Below are 16,245 nucleotides of genomic sequence, written 5' to 3'. Positions count from 1 at the left end.
TCTCCGTTTTTAGGAGACATAAACGCAACTTTTGCATCTTCATGAGACCGTATCGTTGTCTCTGTCTCACACGGCAGCTTTTGCTTAACTACATGACTTTTTTAAAGCTTTGGTACATTCATAAAACACGTGGTCGACGACTTTTTTGTAATTTCTTAACGTTGATCTAGTGCTGGCCAACATGAACTCATAACTGTGGTCATGTTGTCGGGCAGTGCACACTTTGATCAGAACAATAAACATGTTTCATTACCTCTTGAATGTGACACACCTGTCACTGTAACGCCCAAGCACACAGGAGAGCTAAACAAGTCTGGTTGTCTCCGACACAGAGGCTTTTTAAACTCTGTTTTTGGCTCACCTATGAAGTGGAATAAGAGACAGACGTGTGCTCAATCAGTTCTGACAGACGTCTATATTGAAAAACAAAAATCACATTTTAAAGGCAATTTTGTTCCAATTTTCTCCGATTAATTCGAGTCCTTCCCTTATTGTTGGCCAGTATTTACCCCTCAAACAAACCGCTGTCTCTCATGGAAACAAACTGCAGCCGAAGCCCCCTCAGGTCGCCCTGTTAAATGAATTAACTGCTGCTAATGCTGCAGCCTGCAGCCACACTGAGTCATCACTGGCTCGTCTGGTCTCTTTTTGTCTCCCTGTGGTCTGAGATGCCTGACAGCGCCTCACTCCTTCCCTCCCTCACTCCCTCACTCTGTATCTGTGTGGGAAGTATCCCCAGGTTAGAGTCATGTAAGAAAATCAATTTTTATATACAAATCTGGACACCGATTTTTTTTCCACACATGAAGACTAAAACAGAAGAAAGATATTTGAAGTTTCAGGTGGTCAAAAATCTCTTGTGAATATTTGTAACAAGGTTAAAGCATGTGCACGTCCTGGCTCTGACACCTCATGATGCTGCCGCTAAAATCCATCATCTGTCCAGTTTTTCTCTCTTACATGAAAATAAAGTTTACGTAACTTAAGCCCCTTCACATCAGAGATCGTATTACCTCCTGACCATAATGTAACAGTCATTTTTAATCATGGCAAAGGTCTACAACCTAAATAGAGTTATTGCCTCCCAGAAATTAGGGGAAAATATTTCTATATCCATTAATTTATTTTCTGCAAAGAGTAGTTGTCTGCAGGCTCTTTTCTCCGCCTCTGTCCCACTTATAAAGCCACACTAGCACCACACTGTATATGAAAGCTTTGACAGAAAGTTGAATGCACATCAGGAAGGCCCGTCTTGGTTCACAGCGAGGGAAACCGAAATCCTGGGAAGTGAAGTTCATCAGAAGAAAGGATGAGATGGAGGGGATGCAGCCAGGGCAGGATGCGGAGAACGTAGAACTAGTCAACTGTGAAGAGGGCTTTGAGATAGTAGACAGTTAGAAATATGGAAATAATCGTTTTATTTCCGATTCAGTAAAGAGTGAAGCAGAGGGAGGAGTCAGACTTCTCTGTTTCTCTGTCCATAGACCGAACATGCAGATATGTAAGAGAAACAAAAGTGTGTTTAATACATGTTTTTAAGACGCTCGTTTCCTCTCTTTACACCTGCAAAGAGCAGCCAATAAACTCCGTGCTCGAGCTTTGCAACATGCTTTATCTAGTCACAGTGTTAGATCCTGCAGCATCCTGAAGTCTGCATTGTGATCTTTGTACATGAACAGTATTTTCCCCACTAATACAATAACTGAATCGGGGAATGATATTCCTCTGCATGCGTTAAATGACTGGCTGACAGCACGACTGTAACAGCAGCATCCAAGCTTTTATTTTTGTCTTGTCTAACCTTGATGTTCTCCTCCCTCAATTAACCCGTTTATTTCCTCCACTCTCTCTCTCTCTCTCTCTCTCTCTGTCTCTCTCACCCCCACTCTGTCTCCCTCTCTCTCTCTCTGTCTCTCTCTCTCTGCATGAACACGACAGGGTCAGTCTTGTGCATGACTCCTGCTAGCAGTCTTGGTAGGTCCTGACCTTCCCTTTGCTCTCTCACACACACTGTTTGTATGAAAAGCATTGACAGGAGGGGGGTGGAGGGGTTTTGAGTGGCTAATTTCTGCAGCCCTTCCAGGTGAGACAAAAGGTCATTGTTTTACCTCCTGTGTGGGGATGCAACTTTTAAAATGTGCTGAAGATTTTCATCACACTGTCCTTTTATTTATCCTGGGATTGGATATGATTCACATTTTGTAATGTCCTTTTTGTGTCACCTGAAAGAGTGACGACTCAGTTCATGTTTCCTTACTGACTCTCTCTCCCTCTCTCTCGCTAATGACTGTTTATGATTATAAAGGTAGTTTGGAGTAAACACTGTATACTGATCTGTTGGAGGGTAGCTGTAGGATAGCTACTGTCTGTTTGCTGTGCTGTGTTTTGATCGGGAAATTTAAATCAGTTTCCCAGAGAAGTTATTTTGAAAGCTCAAAGGGGATGGGAATTACACAAAAAAAAGACCAGAACTTCAGATTTGTACAAATGTTTTGCTAAATGACGGATAGGTACGACTTGTTCCAGTGCATTGCTTCATCCTGCAGCTGCCTGCGACACAGTTTATAACGGCTCTAACTTTACCCTCCGAGGCAAGCGGAGCATCAAATGCTGTTTAATTAAAGAGCGGTTATTTCCACAGACAGGCTAGGAATCTTAATGAAACTGTCCGACCATATTGCAGGAAGTCCCCCTGCAGAGATAGACCCGTTCATTTTTTTAAAAGATACATGATTCTCTTCAAAGCCACCAGACTCCATTGTCAAAACCAGCAATTTGACGAAGCACAACTCGTGAGCTGCTCGTCTACTGCTGCATCGATCAGGGTTGTGTTCTGGTTGATTGAAGTGATTTTAAATGTTTTGGCTCAGTCCGAAAAACATAAACAGACTAACCTTCCAATGCAGAGGTCGACCAACAACTCCCACAAAACCAAACTAGAATCCCTGTTTTGGTCAATGGAGTCTGGTGGCTTTAAGGAGGGTGATGGATGCTTCATGCTTTTTTTTTAAAAAGACAGTAAATCCATGATGCAGAGCACAGGAGTCGCTGGTCTGCAGCTGCCTCCGTCACTTTTGTGGTCTTGTTTATTTCAGTGATTTTAGATCTTTATCTCAGATCAAACACAACAAAACAAACACAAACTAACCTACCAAGACGGCGGTAGAACAGCAACTCCTCTGCTCTCCGAGCTAAAATCACTGTTTTTGTCAATGGAGTCTGGTGGCTTTGAGGAAAGAGATGCTCTACGTTGTTATCAGAAAAAAAAGTTCTATTTTCTTTGGTGGACTTTTCTGTAATGTTGGCAGACACACAGAGTAACAAATCCGAGCCTGTCAGTGGTCAAACACAACCTTTAGATCAAGCCCACCTTTTTTTTATCTTTTAGTAGCCCTGATGCCCTAATAAGTACAAAGAGTTTCATGTGTTTGGCATAGCTGCCTTATTAGTGTGCAAAAGTCTTGTGTTGTGAAAAACAAAATTCCCATCCCTGCTGCCAAAAAAAATGTCGTTGAGTCATGTAATTGGTGTCTTGTGCTCTTCAACTTCTCTGGGAAAAAAACAGCAAACTGATTTTCCGTATAAATTTCCTTATTTGTGATTGTAATCAGCTTCTCTCCTCTTTGTTTTTTTTTTCTCCCATGCTCTCTTTTGTTCTTTCTTTCTTTCTTCCTGTCCTCCTTTGCTTTGCATTGTGAATGGTTGCATGCCATCTGCCGGTGTAACCCTAACGATGGCTTGCTGGCTCTCTGTAACATCTGCCAACACCACCTCCAACACCACCTCCTCCACCACCACCACCACCACCATCAACAACAACAACAACAACAACAACAACAACAACAACAACAACAACAAACAACACCACCGACACACACACATCACCACTGTTGCCATGTTTACCATAATGCTCCACCGACCTGTCCATTGCTACCACTTCCCTCCTCCCCCCTCCCTCTCCCCTTCTTCCCCACCCTCAAAAAGTCCCAATGATGTACAGTGCTACGCCTGCTACTGTCTCTGCAGCAACAACTCCTGCCACAAGTGTCCCCTACGCAGCAACAGCACCAGCCAATCAGGTTTGCTCCTTTTAAAGCTTTCTTTCATCAGTCCCCGGAGCTCTGAATAAGTGCTGCCATCTAATAGCGGGGCTGCAATAACCTGCAGCTGAGCCTTTGCCCACGCCCAGCCCCTCCCCATCCATCCCCCTCCGCCTGTACTGGGCTGCGCTCACAGTGGCATTAAAACCTGTGAGTGGGTGTGTTACAGAGGGGTTACCTAAGCCACTGCGCTGTATTGTATTTCATGTAAAATGCCGTGCATTAGCGCTCCCCATTAGCACTTCTTCAGAGCTCCAACATTTGCAAAGTAGTAGTTGTGTTGTGTTGCACTACTTCCTGGTTTTGTTCTGCATGTTTTACGTTTTATTTCCTCTTTTTTCTTGTTGTCAAATAAGCCTCTCCGTCTGCAGCAGGGGGCATCATTTGTACTGCTCGTGTGCTTTGCAAACACACATTGAAGCAAATACATGCAGGCTATTTCTGCAGCACTTAACAAGCCCCCCCCCCCCCCCTCCCCCCTCCTAGTTTCACCTTTTTACCTTTCACTGGTTTTGAGATAAGAGAGAGAATAAATCAAGAGAGGAAACAGTTATGGGCCACGCTTGTCAGGGCGAGACAGACGTCAGGAGAAATGATCACAGAAGCTGTCTAAAAATGGCCTCAGTGATCGGCTGCTCTCCTGTTGCTGCGTGTCAGCAGGAGCCAGGAGAAGCAGGGGCCAGCTTTTTGAATGCCAGAGTGACGCACATGTGCCCCCATTTTTAAACCTGGAAATGTCTGCACAATGCTGGCACGCCGGCCTCATGCAGCTGGCAATCATTTACCAGTGGTTAAGAGTAGAGGTGGTCTGAGGACACGCAGATGTCCAAGTGTTACACAGGTCGATATGTTGTGTAACTGGAAAACAGATGGAGGACATACAAACTTAGGTTACCTTGGTGTGTGTGCAAAAACATTTGAAGTGTGAAATGAAACACTTTCATTTTATTAAGACAGTCTTGTGCTGGTTTTAGGGACCTTTATTCTAAATTTAAATCTATTTTTGTACCGATTTCCTGCCTGGAGAAAACATTAAAAAAACAAATCTATCTCACAGAATGAATTTCAGCCTCCATGATTACTATGGCAACCACAAAACAACAACAAAACAGTTCGTATATCCTATCTGAACGGGAAAAAAAGAGTGAAAAATGTGAAATTAGGTTGTAGTAAAAATGAAAATAAAAATTAATCAAGTCCTCCGAGAGTCCCCTTCCATCATCAGATGAGGATCTGGTTCCCCCCCCTGTACCTCGTGCTTTATTGCCCCTCACAGGCCGGCCGTGCATCGTTCACTTCCCGTGAGTCACCGTCTCTTCCTGTAATTGGCATGCTGCAGCAGTAGCAGCAGGAAGCAGAGCTGCTCTTTAAAGATGCATGTGGGACAAGGAGCCGGAGAAACACTGACGTCAGCCCCCTCGCTGTCTGTCTCCTTCTGTCCCCCCCCACCTCCTCCGTTGTCTCTCTCCTCCTCCTCGCTTCCTCGCTCCCTCGCTCTGCATGAAGATCTCTCCGGCGAGGACACAGTTAACACGTTCGATCACCTGATGTCCCGCGTTTGTCATTCCTATCGTAGCGTTTCTTCTCGAACAAACGACCCAAATCTTTATTGTTAGACAATACAATGTCATTGTTTTTCCTCAAAACAACACCTGGATCTGAAGCTGCAGCCAATCCCGACTTTGTGATGATGCTACATGGTTAGCCTCAACCTTGAGTGTTTTCTTAACCAGTAATGTGATTGAGAGAACACGGGCCAAATCCCTATTTAGGAAGTTTAAATAGAAACGTTAATATGTCAGAATATGCATCACACAGAATTTAGAGTAAAAAATAATGAAGTTTGTTTACATTAAAATGGTCCAAAGGTTATGAAACGCCCGACAAAACCTAAAAGGTATTTTACCGACTGATATGGGGTTCAGATTACGGAGAGGTACTTTGGGGGAAAAGTCCATTCAACACCTTGAACATAGTCAGCAGTATTTTACCAGTCCACCTGAGGACTGTCTGGCTGCTGCAAGACGACGCTAGCGACATTTATAATCATGCACTTTAATATATCTTTAGCTTAAAGAAGTAAACTTGTAAAATAAAATGCGTTTCTCACCCACAAGTTGCATAAAATGACATCAATCATCATTAATGCACATACAAAAGGACAGGAAGTTGCACAGTTGCTCCTATAAACCATGTGCAAACTTTGAAGCTTTAGCGCCCTCTACTGTCCAAACAAAGTGTTACACGACAAACCTAAAGGCTCTGTGTGTTCACTCTGGCTGAAACTGATACGAGGATGAGAATTAAATAGAATTAGAGATGATTATATCCGACTAGAGGACAACTCCTGAAGAAAGAAAGAACCTGTAATTATCCTCATCACATTTCTTCAAATTAACTGACCAGGTCACTGAGGTGTAATTCAATCTGAGTAATAATCGGATATTAATCGAGCACGCTTTGAACCTCCAGTGCGATTCTGTAACTCCCTCTTTTTCGCTCCTCAAACTGTCTGCACCAAATCTAGCCGCTTAAAAAGTCTTTGGTGTTTGTTTTGACCCACCTGTGCGCTTCCAGACGGGTGGGGTTTACCTCCCTGTCTGGCTGATCACGTCCATCTGGCGCTCAGTAATGTTTTTCCATAACCCACTGCAGAGCGGGGCGTCTCCTCTCAGCCTGCACACATCACACTCCCTCTCCCCCTGATGTGACCCTCTGTGATGCGTGATGTGCCCAGTGGCTTCTGTCCTTTGCTCGCTGTGTGTTGTCTATTAACAAACACTGTGTGCTGTTGTTCTGTGTCGGCTCGCTGCCAGGGGCGATCACAAGATGGCAGCCTGAAGCTACTCTACCTATCCCCCCCCCCTCTCTCTCTCTTATAGACAATCTCTCTTCTTCTTCTTCTTCTTCTCTCTCTGTCTTTGTCATGTTGAAGATGATTTGTCTCTACTGAAGATAGAATACTTACAGAGGTGCTCAGACCTGGGTCAAATGCTATTTGCTAGTAATCAGACGCTTTTACTCCTAGGGTCGTCATCATACCAAATTTATAAATTAGACTTATCGATACATTTTTCCGATACCACGGCAACAAAAATTGAAGTCCTAGGAACCCAGTGTTGTTTGATTTCTTAAAAAAAATCAAAAATCAAAAACGTCAGTCTTCTGTCTGATGGAACAGATGCAGTCTGTACGTGGTATCCAAAATGTATCGACGTATTGAACATTTTGACAACCGAATTTAATCTTTTTTTTGCAACAGAAAAAATTCCCACCGCTGAAAACGAAAGCAGAAAAGCACGATTAATCGACACATTGTTTAAACTCTACACAGAATAGATTTGTTTATTTGCCTTTGTACTCTGAACCTAACTGCAATTATCTTCAGTTTTCCATTTTCATTTGAATGTCTTTATTAGTCAAACAAAATTAGATCAATAAATAAACAAAAAAAAAAGCAAAAGTAAACCTAAACAACAAACAGTGCCATATTCAACACGAGGAAAACTGTACACGTTTGAAGTGAAGAATGGTGAGGATTTAACTTTATTGACCTAACCCAGCACGGTGGAGCAGTGGTTAACACTGTCGCCTCACTGTCGAGGTTCCTGGTTTGAATCCCCGTCTGACAGGAGCCTCTCTGTGTGGATTTTGCATGTTCTCCCCGTGCATGCGTGGTGTTCCCTCCGGGTACTCCGGCTTCCTCCCACACTCCAAAGACATGCTGGTGAGGTTCATTGGTGACTCTAAAAATTGCCCGTAGGTGTGAATATGAGTGTGGCCCCCCACTACCCCGAAAGAGCAATTATGACACAAATACTTACCGAGGGTAAATTATAGAGAAAAATACTATACCTCTTCAGATGTTCGTTTTGTTAAAATTGCTGCACAGAGTAAGTTGATATCCTGAAAGAAAGTGGCCAAAGGTCGATGTTTGACATGCACACTTCTTTATAAACTATAATAATAATAACTTAATGTTCCTGCAGTTAATCTTGTAAAACATTAAGGAGCAATATGCAGATATTTGTCGATCGCTGTTAGCTTAGCTGCTGACTTCCATAGCTAACTATTTAAAACATTGTCCTTCCTCACGTACACAGATTTCTTAAAGGCACAGTAACATCGTGCAAACCGTTCTGTCTCCATCCCTTTCATATAAACCAGCAAAGTAGAATAAATACTGCGTGAAAGGGTCCGATTTCTCAACAATCTGGGACACCAGTGAAGGTCTCAGAGTGCTCAGACAAAGTACCAACATGTAGTCCAGCTACACCCAAATGCAGAGTGTTTATACTCGTTCCAAATGGCAACACACACCCACAAACTGTTGTGTAAAGAAAGAAAAAAAAAAAAAGAAAGCCTCCTCTTGGCTGCATCCCTGCTGGCTTCTCGATCTGCTCTCCAAGAATTCTGTCTTTGTAGTCTCACACCTGCGCCTTCTTTTTTTGTAGCCTTGTTGAATTGGACTGTACTTTGTCTTTCTCTCTAGATCCTATACATCTGAGGAACTGCATTCAGGGCAGACCTGCAGAAAGCCTGTAAGGGAAACGCTCTAGCTGTGGTTGCACAAGAATCATGGTGTTTTTGTTTGTGTTGGGAACAGGATGCAGCCTCGATCTGACCCCCAGTGAAAGTTCACAAAGAAACATTTCAGCTTCCTTAGCCACCTTTGAAGTGGCTGCACGATGCAATGAATCCAGCTTTGATCTGACTTATCTACAAAGTAGATTTCTTTGTTAATATTCCTGCAGACCACCTTCCTGTGTTTACTTTGTCTCCCCCAGCAAAGACACATACAGCCAATGACAGGAGGACATTTTGTGATGACGATTTTTTGGAAAAATGTTTGCTACATAGATTAATTTGGCGAAAAACTTCACGTTAAGATGCAAATAAAGAAGTTCAAATTCTGCTTTCTTTTAGACCAATCGCAACATAAAGTGGACGTTACAGTTAGTTCGCTTCGTCATTAAAGTTCTTTTTAAGTCTCGCTTGCTTTTTTAAAGGTATTTCTCAAATGTCCAACTTTAGTAGTAATTCAATCTGGGCCGTGATTTAACACATTCAGGGGTCTTCATATCTAATAGGAACACAGAGTTTTTGAAATCCTCCAGCTGATTGCTGCAGAGAAACTGGCGGTTATAGCGCCATGAAAGTCCCCTTAAAGAGCTTCTTTACGCCCCCCGACAGGCTCGCATTAAAAACACTGAAGAGAGGATCCCTGCAGAGATCAATCTTTCTGTTTAAAGCAAACACAGCCAATATGTTGCTCTCCTCAAAGCCACCAGACCCCCCTTTGTCAAAAACTCTCATTCTAGCTCGCTGTGTTTGTGTCCTCGCCTTTAATACATATATTTCAAACATCTAGGTCACAAACTATTATTCACACAAAGAATAGTGACAAACCTTTTCATCATTTGGCCCCAAAAATAAGTAATTAAAAAAAAATGTGGCTCCTGGTGAGGTGAAAAAAAAATGCAGCAATAAAAAGGAGACAAGCCTGCTCCACCTAGCGTTTTTTTTCTGAGCGGACGGACGTGCAGCGCTTTTCTGCCCGGAAAAAAACGCTAGGTGGACGCGGGGCCTTACTAAATACCAGAAAAAGTTTTTCTAAACACAAGGAGGTCGTCATCAGGTCAGCCGGCCTTCTTCTTGTTGCATTTTTACGTGATGTGCTTAAAGTACTCACCTCCCAGGTAAAAAAAAAAAAAACCTAGAACTGTCTCTTTAAGAAAGCAGAGAAAAGGCAAATACTGTTTGACCCAGATCTTCCTGAGACAACAAACAGCCTTTCTGTTCACTTCTTTTGTTTCGTACATTCTTACATGTTTTAAAGTTAAAATGCATATTCTGTTTACTCCATGATACAGTGGAGTTAAAACCAGCTTCTCTCTCTGCATCAAACTAACTCTTGTCTCCGTGTCCGTCTTCCTCCTCCTGCAGATCATCCTGAAGTAAGCGTCAGGACGGGAACGGAGTGTCACCAAGCTGCACTAGGAAACCCAAAACAGCCCCTGTGTAAATACTACCTGACCTCTCCCATAGAGGTCCAGCAACCTGCATGCTAAGAGTGTAACACTTCAATTTAACCGTAAGAACTGCAGTGCCGGTGTAACACACACACACACACAGAAAAAAATATATATACTGTATGTATTGCTAGAAAAAACTATTAACAGGAAAAAGTCAAAAATATTCTTCTGTATAGAGCTACATAACACACACACTATAGAGGTCATCTTAACAACCCAAAGTACCGTGGAGCCCCTCTCCTTCATATTTATTCTGCTGCACAACCTTCATCCCTTTCGGTTGGAGAGCGAGAAGCTCGATTTGCACTGTATGAAACGTATAGTGTTGAAGGCGGAGAGCAGAAAGAGTCACAGAGAATCCTGTGCACAACCACACTCTGCGCTTTTTCAAGAACGCTTTCGTCTTTCTCTTTCTACTAAAGTTGAATGTCCTCGGGGGCAGACAGGTTCATGTTTTCTTAATGTGACTTGTCCCCCTGCGAGCTGACCCTCACCTGTCCCAGATGCTGTCAAAACGCCATGATGAAGCTTTTCGCGCTCCCCTCCCCCTGCATCGCCAATTCTGGAAACACCCTTGCCAAAGCTCGGACTCAACCTGCCAGAAAAAAAAAAGGCCACATTTCAACACCCTAATTCATGTTTTTTCCTCCTTTGCCATCGCGAGAGCTGCTCATAACGAACCCTTTATATGTTTTTTGAAAGATTGTGCACGGATTTTTTTGCATGAAGTTCGGTCTGGGGAAGAAAGTGCCCAGATAGTCGACGCCATTACTGGAGAAAAAAAAAAAAGAAAAACAGCCTAAAGGCTCGAGTCTGTGCCAAGAGCTTCCCAAAGCTTAAGGGTCTCGTTCCAGACGTACCAAGCCTTGTGTGTGTGCGTGCATGTGTGTTTGTATCTGGAGACTGATGGTCTGCCGGCAGACTGGGACTTAAAGCGAGGTCCAGCAGGTGACGACAACACCAGGAAGAGGTTTTACGGGGGGTCGGGGTGGGGTGAGGGACTTAAGTGCTAAGACTTTTTAAAAAAAAAACACGGTGCATTTGACGATGTTCGTCAAGCAAAAAGATGACTTGAACTTCGACTGGAGGGCTATCTGTGACCGTCGGTTGTCCTGTCCAACCCTACTATCACCGATAATCCTGTTCCATTTTAGAAAAAAACTGTAGAAGTGCCTAAAAAATGCTCATCAACATCAACACACATCCACTTAAGACACTCTGCTCGTCAGAAGCTACGTGGACTCTTTTCGGGGAATGACATCACAGAAACAGTAAACTCTTCGTTCGAAACATCACAAGTGACTTTATCCAGACGAAAAAGAAGTTAAAGAAACGACAAATCAAAAATAGCTTTGTAGAATGTTTGGTGACTTTCACGGTGTACCATCGTTTTCTTACCATGGTTTTATGAGTAGTTTACATGAGGAACGTGAGCGGGGGAAAACAGCGTATTGTGAAACTGTGTAATGTATGTAAAGTGTCTCTTACTTTGAGAGTTTATATTCACGGTTATAGAAATGTATTCAAAGTTATTTAAAAAAACTTGTGTTGTGTCTATTATCAAGGTATGTTTGAATTCCACTTTCCCCAGAATTCCCCACCACCACCACCACCATCTCCACCTTTACCAGAACAAATTATTTGAGTTCAGATCTGATCGATTTACGCAACGGTTGTCGAAAAATCTCAGATACTTTTTTTTTGGATACCACGTGATTTAAAATCCACAGATAGGCAAACAGTGGTGTTTTTGAAAATTGCACGGATATATTGGCATCATTTTGGTACCAAAACGTTGCCACTACTAAACGTAGCCGTTTTAATGCACATTAGATCGTGTTAAGTTCAGTTACTGAATGTCGGGTACCCAGCTCTGCTATAGTTTGTTGCCGTGGTATCCAAAATGTATCGTTATCGTTTGATTTTTACACGTATGGTATCAAAGCTTAAAGGTCACATATTCCTCAAAATCATCTTCCCCACTAATAAGTGTCTCTCGTCCGTCTACAAATCCCCTCAATGATGAGAAAAGTCCATCCTCTCCGTCTTTTGCCTGCTCCACTTTTCAGAAAATATGTGCTCAAACAGGCCTTTTGGAGATTTTCCCTTCATGACATCACAAAGGGCAGTAACCCCTCCCTCAGGTGGGTGACCCTCCCACAGCTAGGTGTTTGGTCTGCCCTCTGAGTCTGCCTTCTCACCGTAAACAATAGGACATGGAGCGAGAAAGCCTGAGCCACCCAAGCCCTTCCAGAGAGGGGGAGTGGTCAGACACAGCTCATTTGAATATTTAAAGCTACAGACACAGAAACAGCCTGTTCTGAGCAGGGCTTTAATAGAGGGGTTTATAGAGATGATCAAATAAAGGATCAGAGTGTATATAGAACAAGAAACTTCACACACATGTTTTGGGGAGCTCTGAGACTTATTTACACGTTTTAAAAAGGAGGAGGATATGTGACCTTTAAAATCTGGTATCATGACAGCCCTGTGTTAGACCAATCCTCTGTTTGATTTCTGCGTGTTTTAACAGTTCTGATGTATGTTCATGGTGCTTGATTATTAACATTGACAATCCACAATCATACTCCAAAATCTGAGTTTTCCACTTGGGTTCTTTGGTTCCATTCACTCTTGATTGTCTTCATTATGATTTGTGTGTTAACTCTCGTGGACGGTGGTTTAAAAAAAAAAAAAAAAAAAAAAAAGTTCTATTTTGTTGTAATTTATCTTACGTTACTCTTTAGTCAAAAAAAAAACCCAATGTTGTTAACTATTCTATTTTAAAAATGAATGTAATTTATTGAGCTGTGCTACATTCTGCACGGTTGGTCATTTCAAGGTCTAACCCTGTCAGGTCGGCGAATGAGAAAAAGTCGCACACGTCTCGAAAGGGGGGCGGGGCTTAAAGAAAGTCAACCCTCGCCAACCGACCGACTTTAAAGAAAAGCTCCTGGATCTTTCTTGCCTTCTCGTTGATAAAAAGATCATGGTGTCGCAGTAATGAGCGTAGTCATAGAGTCGCTTGTGTCGTTGGGAGAAAAAAAAAAATTGTTTATTGTATAGATGACATTTTACCAAAAAAAAACAAAAGAGAAGAAAAATTCATAAAAAGATGTACTTTTCACTCTAGTATAATAGTATTTCATAACAATATTAAGTTGTTGCCGTGGCAGCCAAACGTTGCGATTACTAAAGTTGGGTATTTTTGTAAATGACATTGTTGAGTTTGTTTCTTTTTGCTAGAACACTGTACACACGGTAGATTGTAAAGAACATTTCTTATTCCTCACCTCACTGAGATTACGACAATGACCTAATATTTTCATTAGCCGATAACAGCCTCCGTAGCGCTGTGACTGTAACACGTCAATAGATTTAAAGTCATCAATATTACATAGATTATACATAAATATAAATATATATATATAAGAGGTAAATAATCTATAAATTAATAAGTTGAGATGTACAACTCTCCCCCTGACAGAGGACCTTTAGGTTCCACATCGAGACGTTTTATTCCTATGTATCACTAGAGTTAAGGATTGCACTTTTTATATCGTTTAAAGTGATCTGTTTGAGATTATTTTTCAAGTTTCGCCCCGCCCTGATATTAGAGTTAATGAATCAAAAACCTCGACATGTTGCATGAGAACATTTTCCTTCTTCAGGCCGAGTCCACACCATAGCGGGTAATTTTTCAAACAGGTTTTTTCCTCCTCCGTTTCCAAAAATAATCCTGTCCACACACGCTAAATTCTGAAAAACATCTGAAAAGTCAAAAACGATGTCCTTGGCATGCCAAAATGTTCTCGCCGTTCCTCTGCAATGACCATTTCATTTGACAGAATTTTCCATTCAGGTGTCCCTGCTCTTCAACATCGTTGGAGCACTCGTTTGGTGACGTCTGCTGTCGCTCTTCTCTCATGAAAACAAAAGTGACAGCGTCGCAGTATGACATCAAATCGAAGAGAAACCGGCGCGCGGTGTGACCTTACAAACCCAAAACTCAGTTCTACACATAAACACCTTAAACGGGTTTTCTATAAATCTGGAAGGAGTTTTCCAAAAGGTGCGTTTCCACAGAAAAAACTCTGTTTCCAAAAAACACCCGCCCTCGTGTGGACTAGGCTTTAATAAACGATAACTTTCTGAATGTTTCCAGTGGATTAAAAAGAGAAAGAATTCGGTGATCCCATGACGCCCTCGTGTACGACATCCTCTCGAAATTAAATGTGTTCTTTCCTTTTTGGGGGAAATGTGTCGGCAATGATTGACTTATGTTAAAAAAATAAATAAAATGTAAGCACTTTCTGAGCAGTTGGTCAACTGAGCAGACTCAGCTTATCCAAACACTTTGCCTTATCTTGAGTCCATTGTGCTTGAGGTTTTTATGTTCTTAAGAGCTCTTTTATCCAATTTTATTAAAGAGGCTTGAATGGCTCTCTCATCTCAGATCCCTTCTCGGTTTCATTTCAAATATCTTTATATTAAAAAGTACTTTTTTTTTAAGGTTTTAATACGCACACGACAAGGCCAAAAGAGGGTGACGCACTGCACACGAGCAATCAGTCATTTTTTCTTTATTTTCCGTCTCCTGAATCTGTAGTGAGATCTCGTTTTTGGGTGTTTCACAGCTTTAGCCAGCAGATGGCGCTACACTGGAGACTGCAGGTTAGGAAATGTGACTGCCTGTGCCATCTTTTTTTTTTTTTTTTTTTTTTTCCTTTTTTTGCAGTGTACCCTAGCAACAAACTAAATTGACAAGAAGACCCTCATCGGATTTATAGTTTCAATGTAATCATTTCTAAATGTATTCTTTTGCATATATTTTGTGCTATTTTATGTTTCTATAGTCAAAATGTTTCTTTGGTTCCAGCGAGATAGTGTAAAATCTATTGAAAGAAAGAAATAAAGAAAAGAAAATGAATTGTTTGTGCCTGGATTTCATGATTGTGTCATGTAGAAGCCCTGTTTATGTTTTTTCTTTCTTTGCAGAATAATACCAGAATGCAGTGTAGACTTAACATCCTCTGGTTTTCCCCCCGTGGTCCTTCTTTCTCCAGAGACCCCTGAGGGACCCCTGTTTGTCCACTTAAACAGATAACTGTAAATAAACAGATTACAGGCCAATGTAGCCTGCAGGCTTTGAAAGTTTGTTGATGCTTATGTACAAACACGCAAGGAGTCTAATGCTCGTTCGTTGAAAGTAATCCATTCAGTGTTTTCTCCACAGATGATAGAAATGACGATAAGGCCTCAGAGTGAAACAAACAAAACTCCTTAGTTTGTTGTTTTCTGTCGTTTCCTGTTACTGCAGTGGAGCGTTGTTTTTTTTTAAGTAAAGACATCTATATGAGGGGTTATTAGTGCCACTACTGTAAGGTTCAGTAATACAATAAGTGTCCTAACTGTTTTTCACATGTATAATAAGGTAGGGCAGTGTTGCATGCAGACAGCAAAGGGGACTGGACGGATCTCTTGGAGGTAAGTGTCACACACAGACTGCATATAGAAGTGGATGTAGCAACTAGAGCTGTAGTCAAGACCACACTAAACGAGACCAGAGTTCTCTGAGACTTATTAAGTCCAAGAGATTTAGTGATCGAGACCGAGTCAAGACTAAGACAATAAATATCACTGAAAAATCCTCATCTTGTTTGCAGCGGGCGTGTCACTCACTTAGTTATTCTATTATAAAGGGGCCTTTCCTTCTAATCACAGTAATGACACGGAATAATAGCCTGTCAGTGGTGGTCTTGATTTAAGTAATGTTAAAATGAGCTGAGCTGCTCTGTGTTGTTGGAAGAAAACAACACCATGAACCATCACAACTAATTCTGCCAAACATTTTACTTGGGAGATTTTTACAACAACTGCCTGCCTGCCAAAGCCCCACAGCGCTGGATATCGGTCAGCATAGGTGCGCTGGCGGAAGCTCGTGCTCATGTTAACTAGCAGTAGTGAAAGGCAGCTGGGCTCCATCCAGGGCGTTATAAAACATTGCTCAAAGTGCTTAAAGCCTTCACTGAAACTTTTCGTGGTTAGCAGTACCAGATCTTACCTGCCTACTTTTACCCCTGCTTCTGGTTCCATAAAACAAGATGGCC

The 16,245-nt window shown here is 42.0% G+C and overlaps 1 protein-coding gene across 18 annotated transcripts in view; it reads left to right on the top strand.

Annotated features, from left to right (window-relative positions):
* LOC132959626 (muscleblind-like protein 2a) overlaps positions 1–15,065 on the top strand; it is a 65,793-nt gene extending 50,728 nt beyond the window's left edge. For 4 of the 18 annotated variants that reach the window (XM_061032770.1, XM_061032768.1, XM_061032775.1 and 1 more), the window contains 2 exons: positions 1,939–1,974; positions 10,047–15,065. In XM_061032770.1, the coding sequence (XP_060888753.1) occupies positions 1,939–1,974; positions 10,047–10,171 (161 nt within the window). In that variant the 3' untranslated portion in view covers positions 10,172–15,065. Of the gene's footprint in view, positions 1–1,938; positions 1,986–3,984; positions 4,080–8,592; positions 8,642–10,046 lie in introns of those variants that run through there. The other 14 variants (XM_061032771.1, XM_061032780.1, XM_061032773.1 and 11 more) reach the window with 11 other exon arrangements.
* The last annotated feature ends 1,180 nt before the right edge of the window (positions 15,066–16,245 follow it).

This window comes from Labrus mixtus, chromosome 24 (genome assembly GCF_963584025.1).
Source record: "Labrus mixtus chromosome 24, fLabMix1.1, whole genome shotgun sequence".
Lineage (NCBI taxonomy): Eukaryota > Metazoa > Chordata > Actinopteri > Labriformes > Labridae > Labrus > Labrus mixtus.
This window is presented reverse-complemented; position numbering and strand designations above follow the sequence as displayed.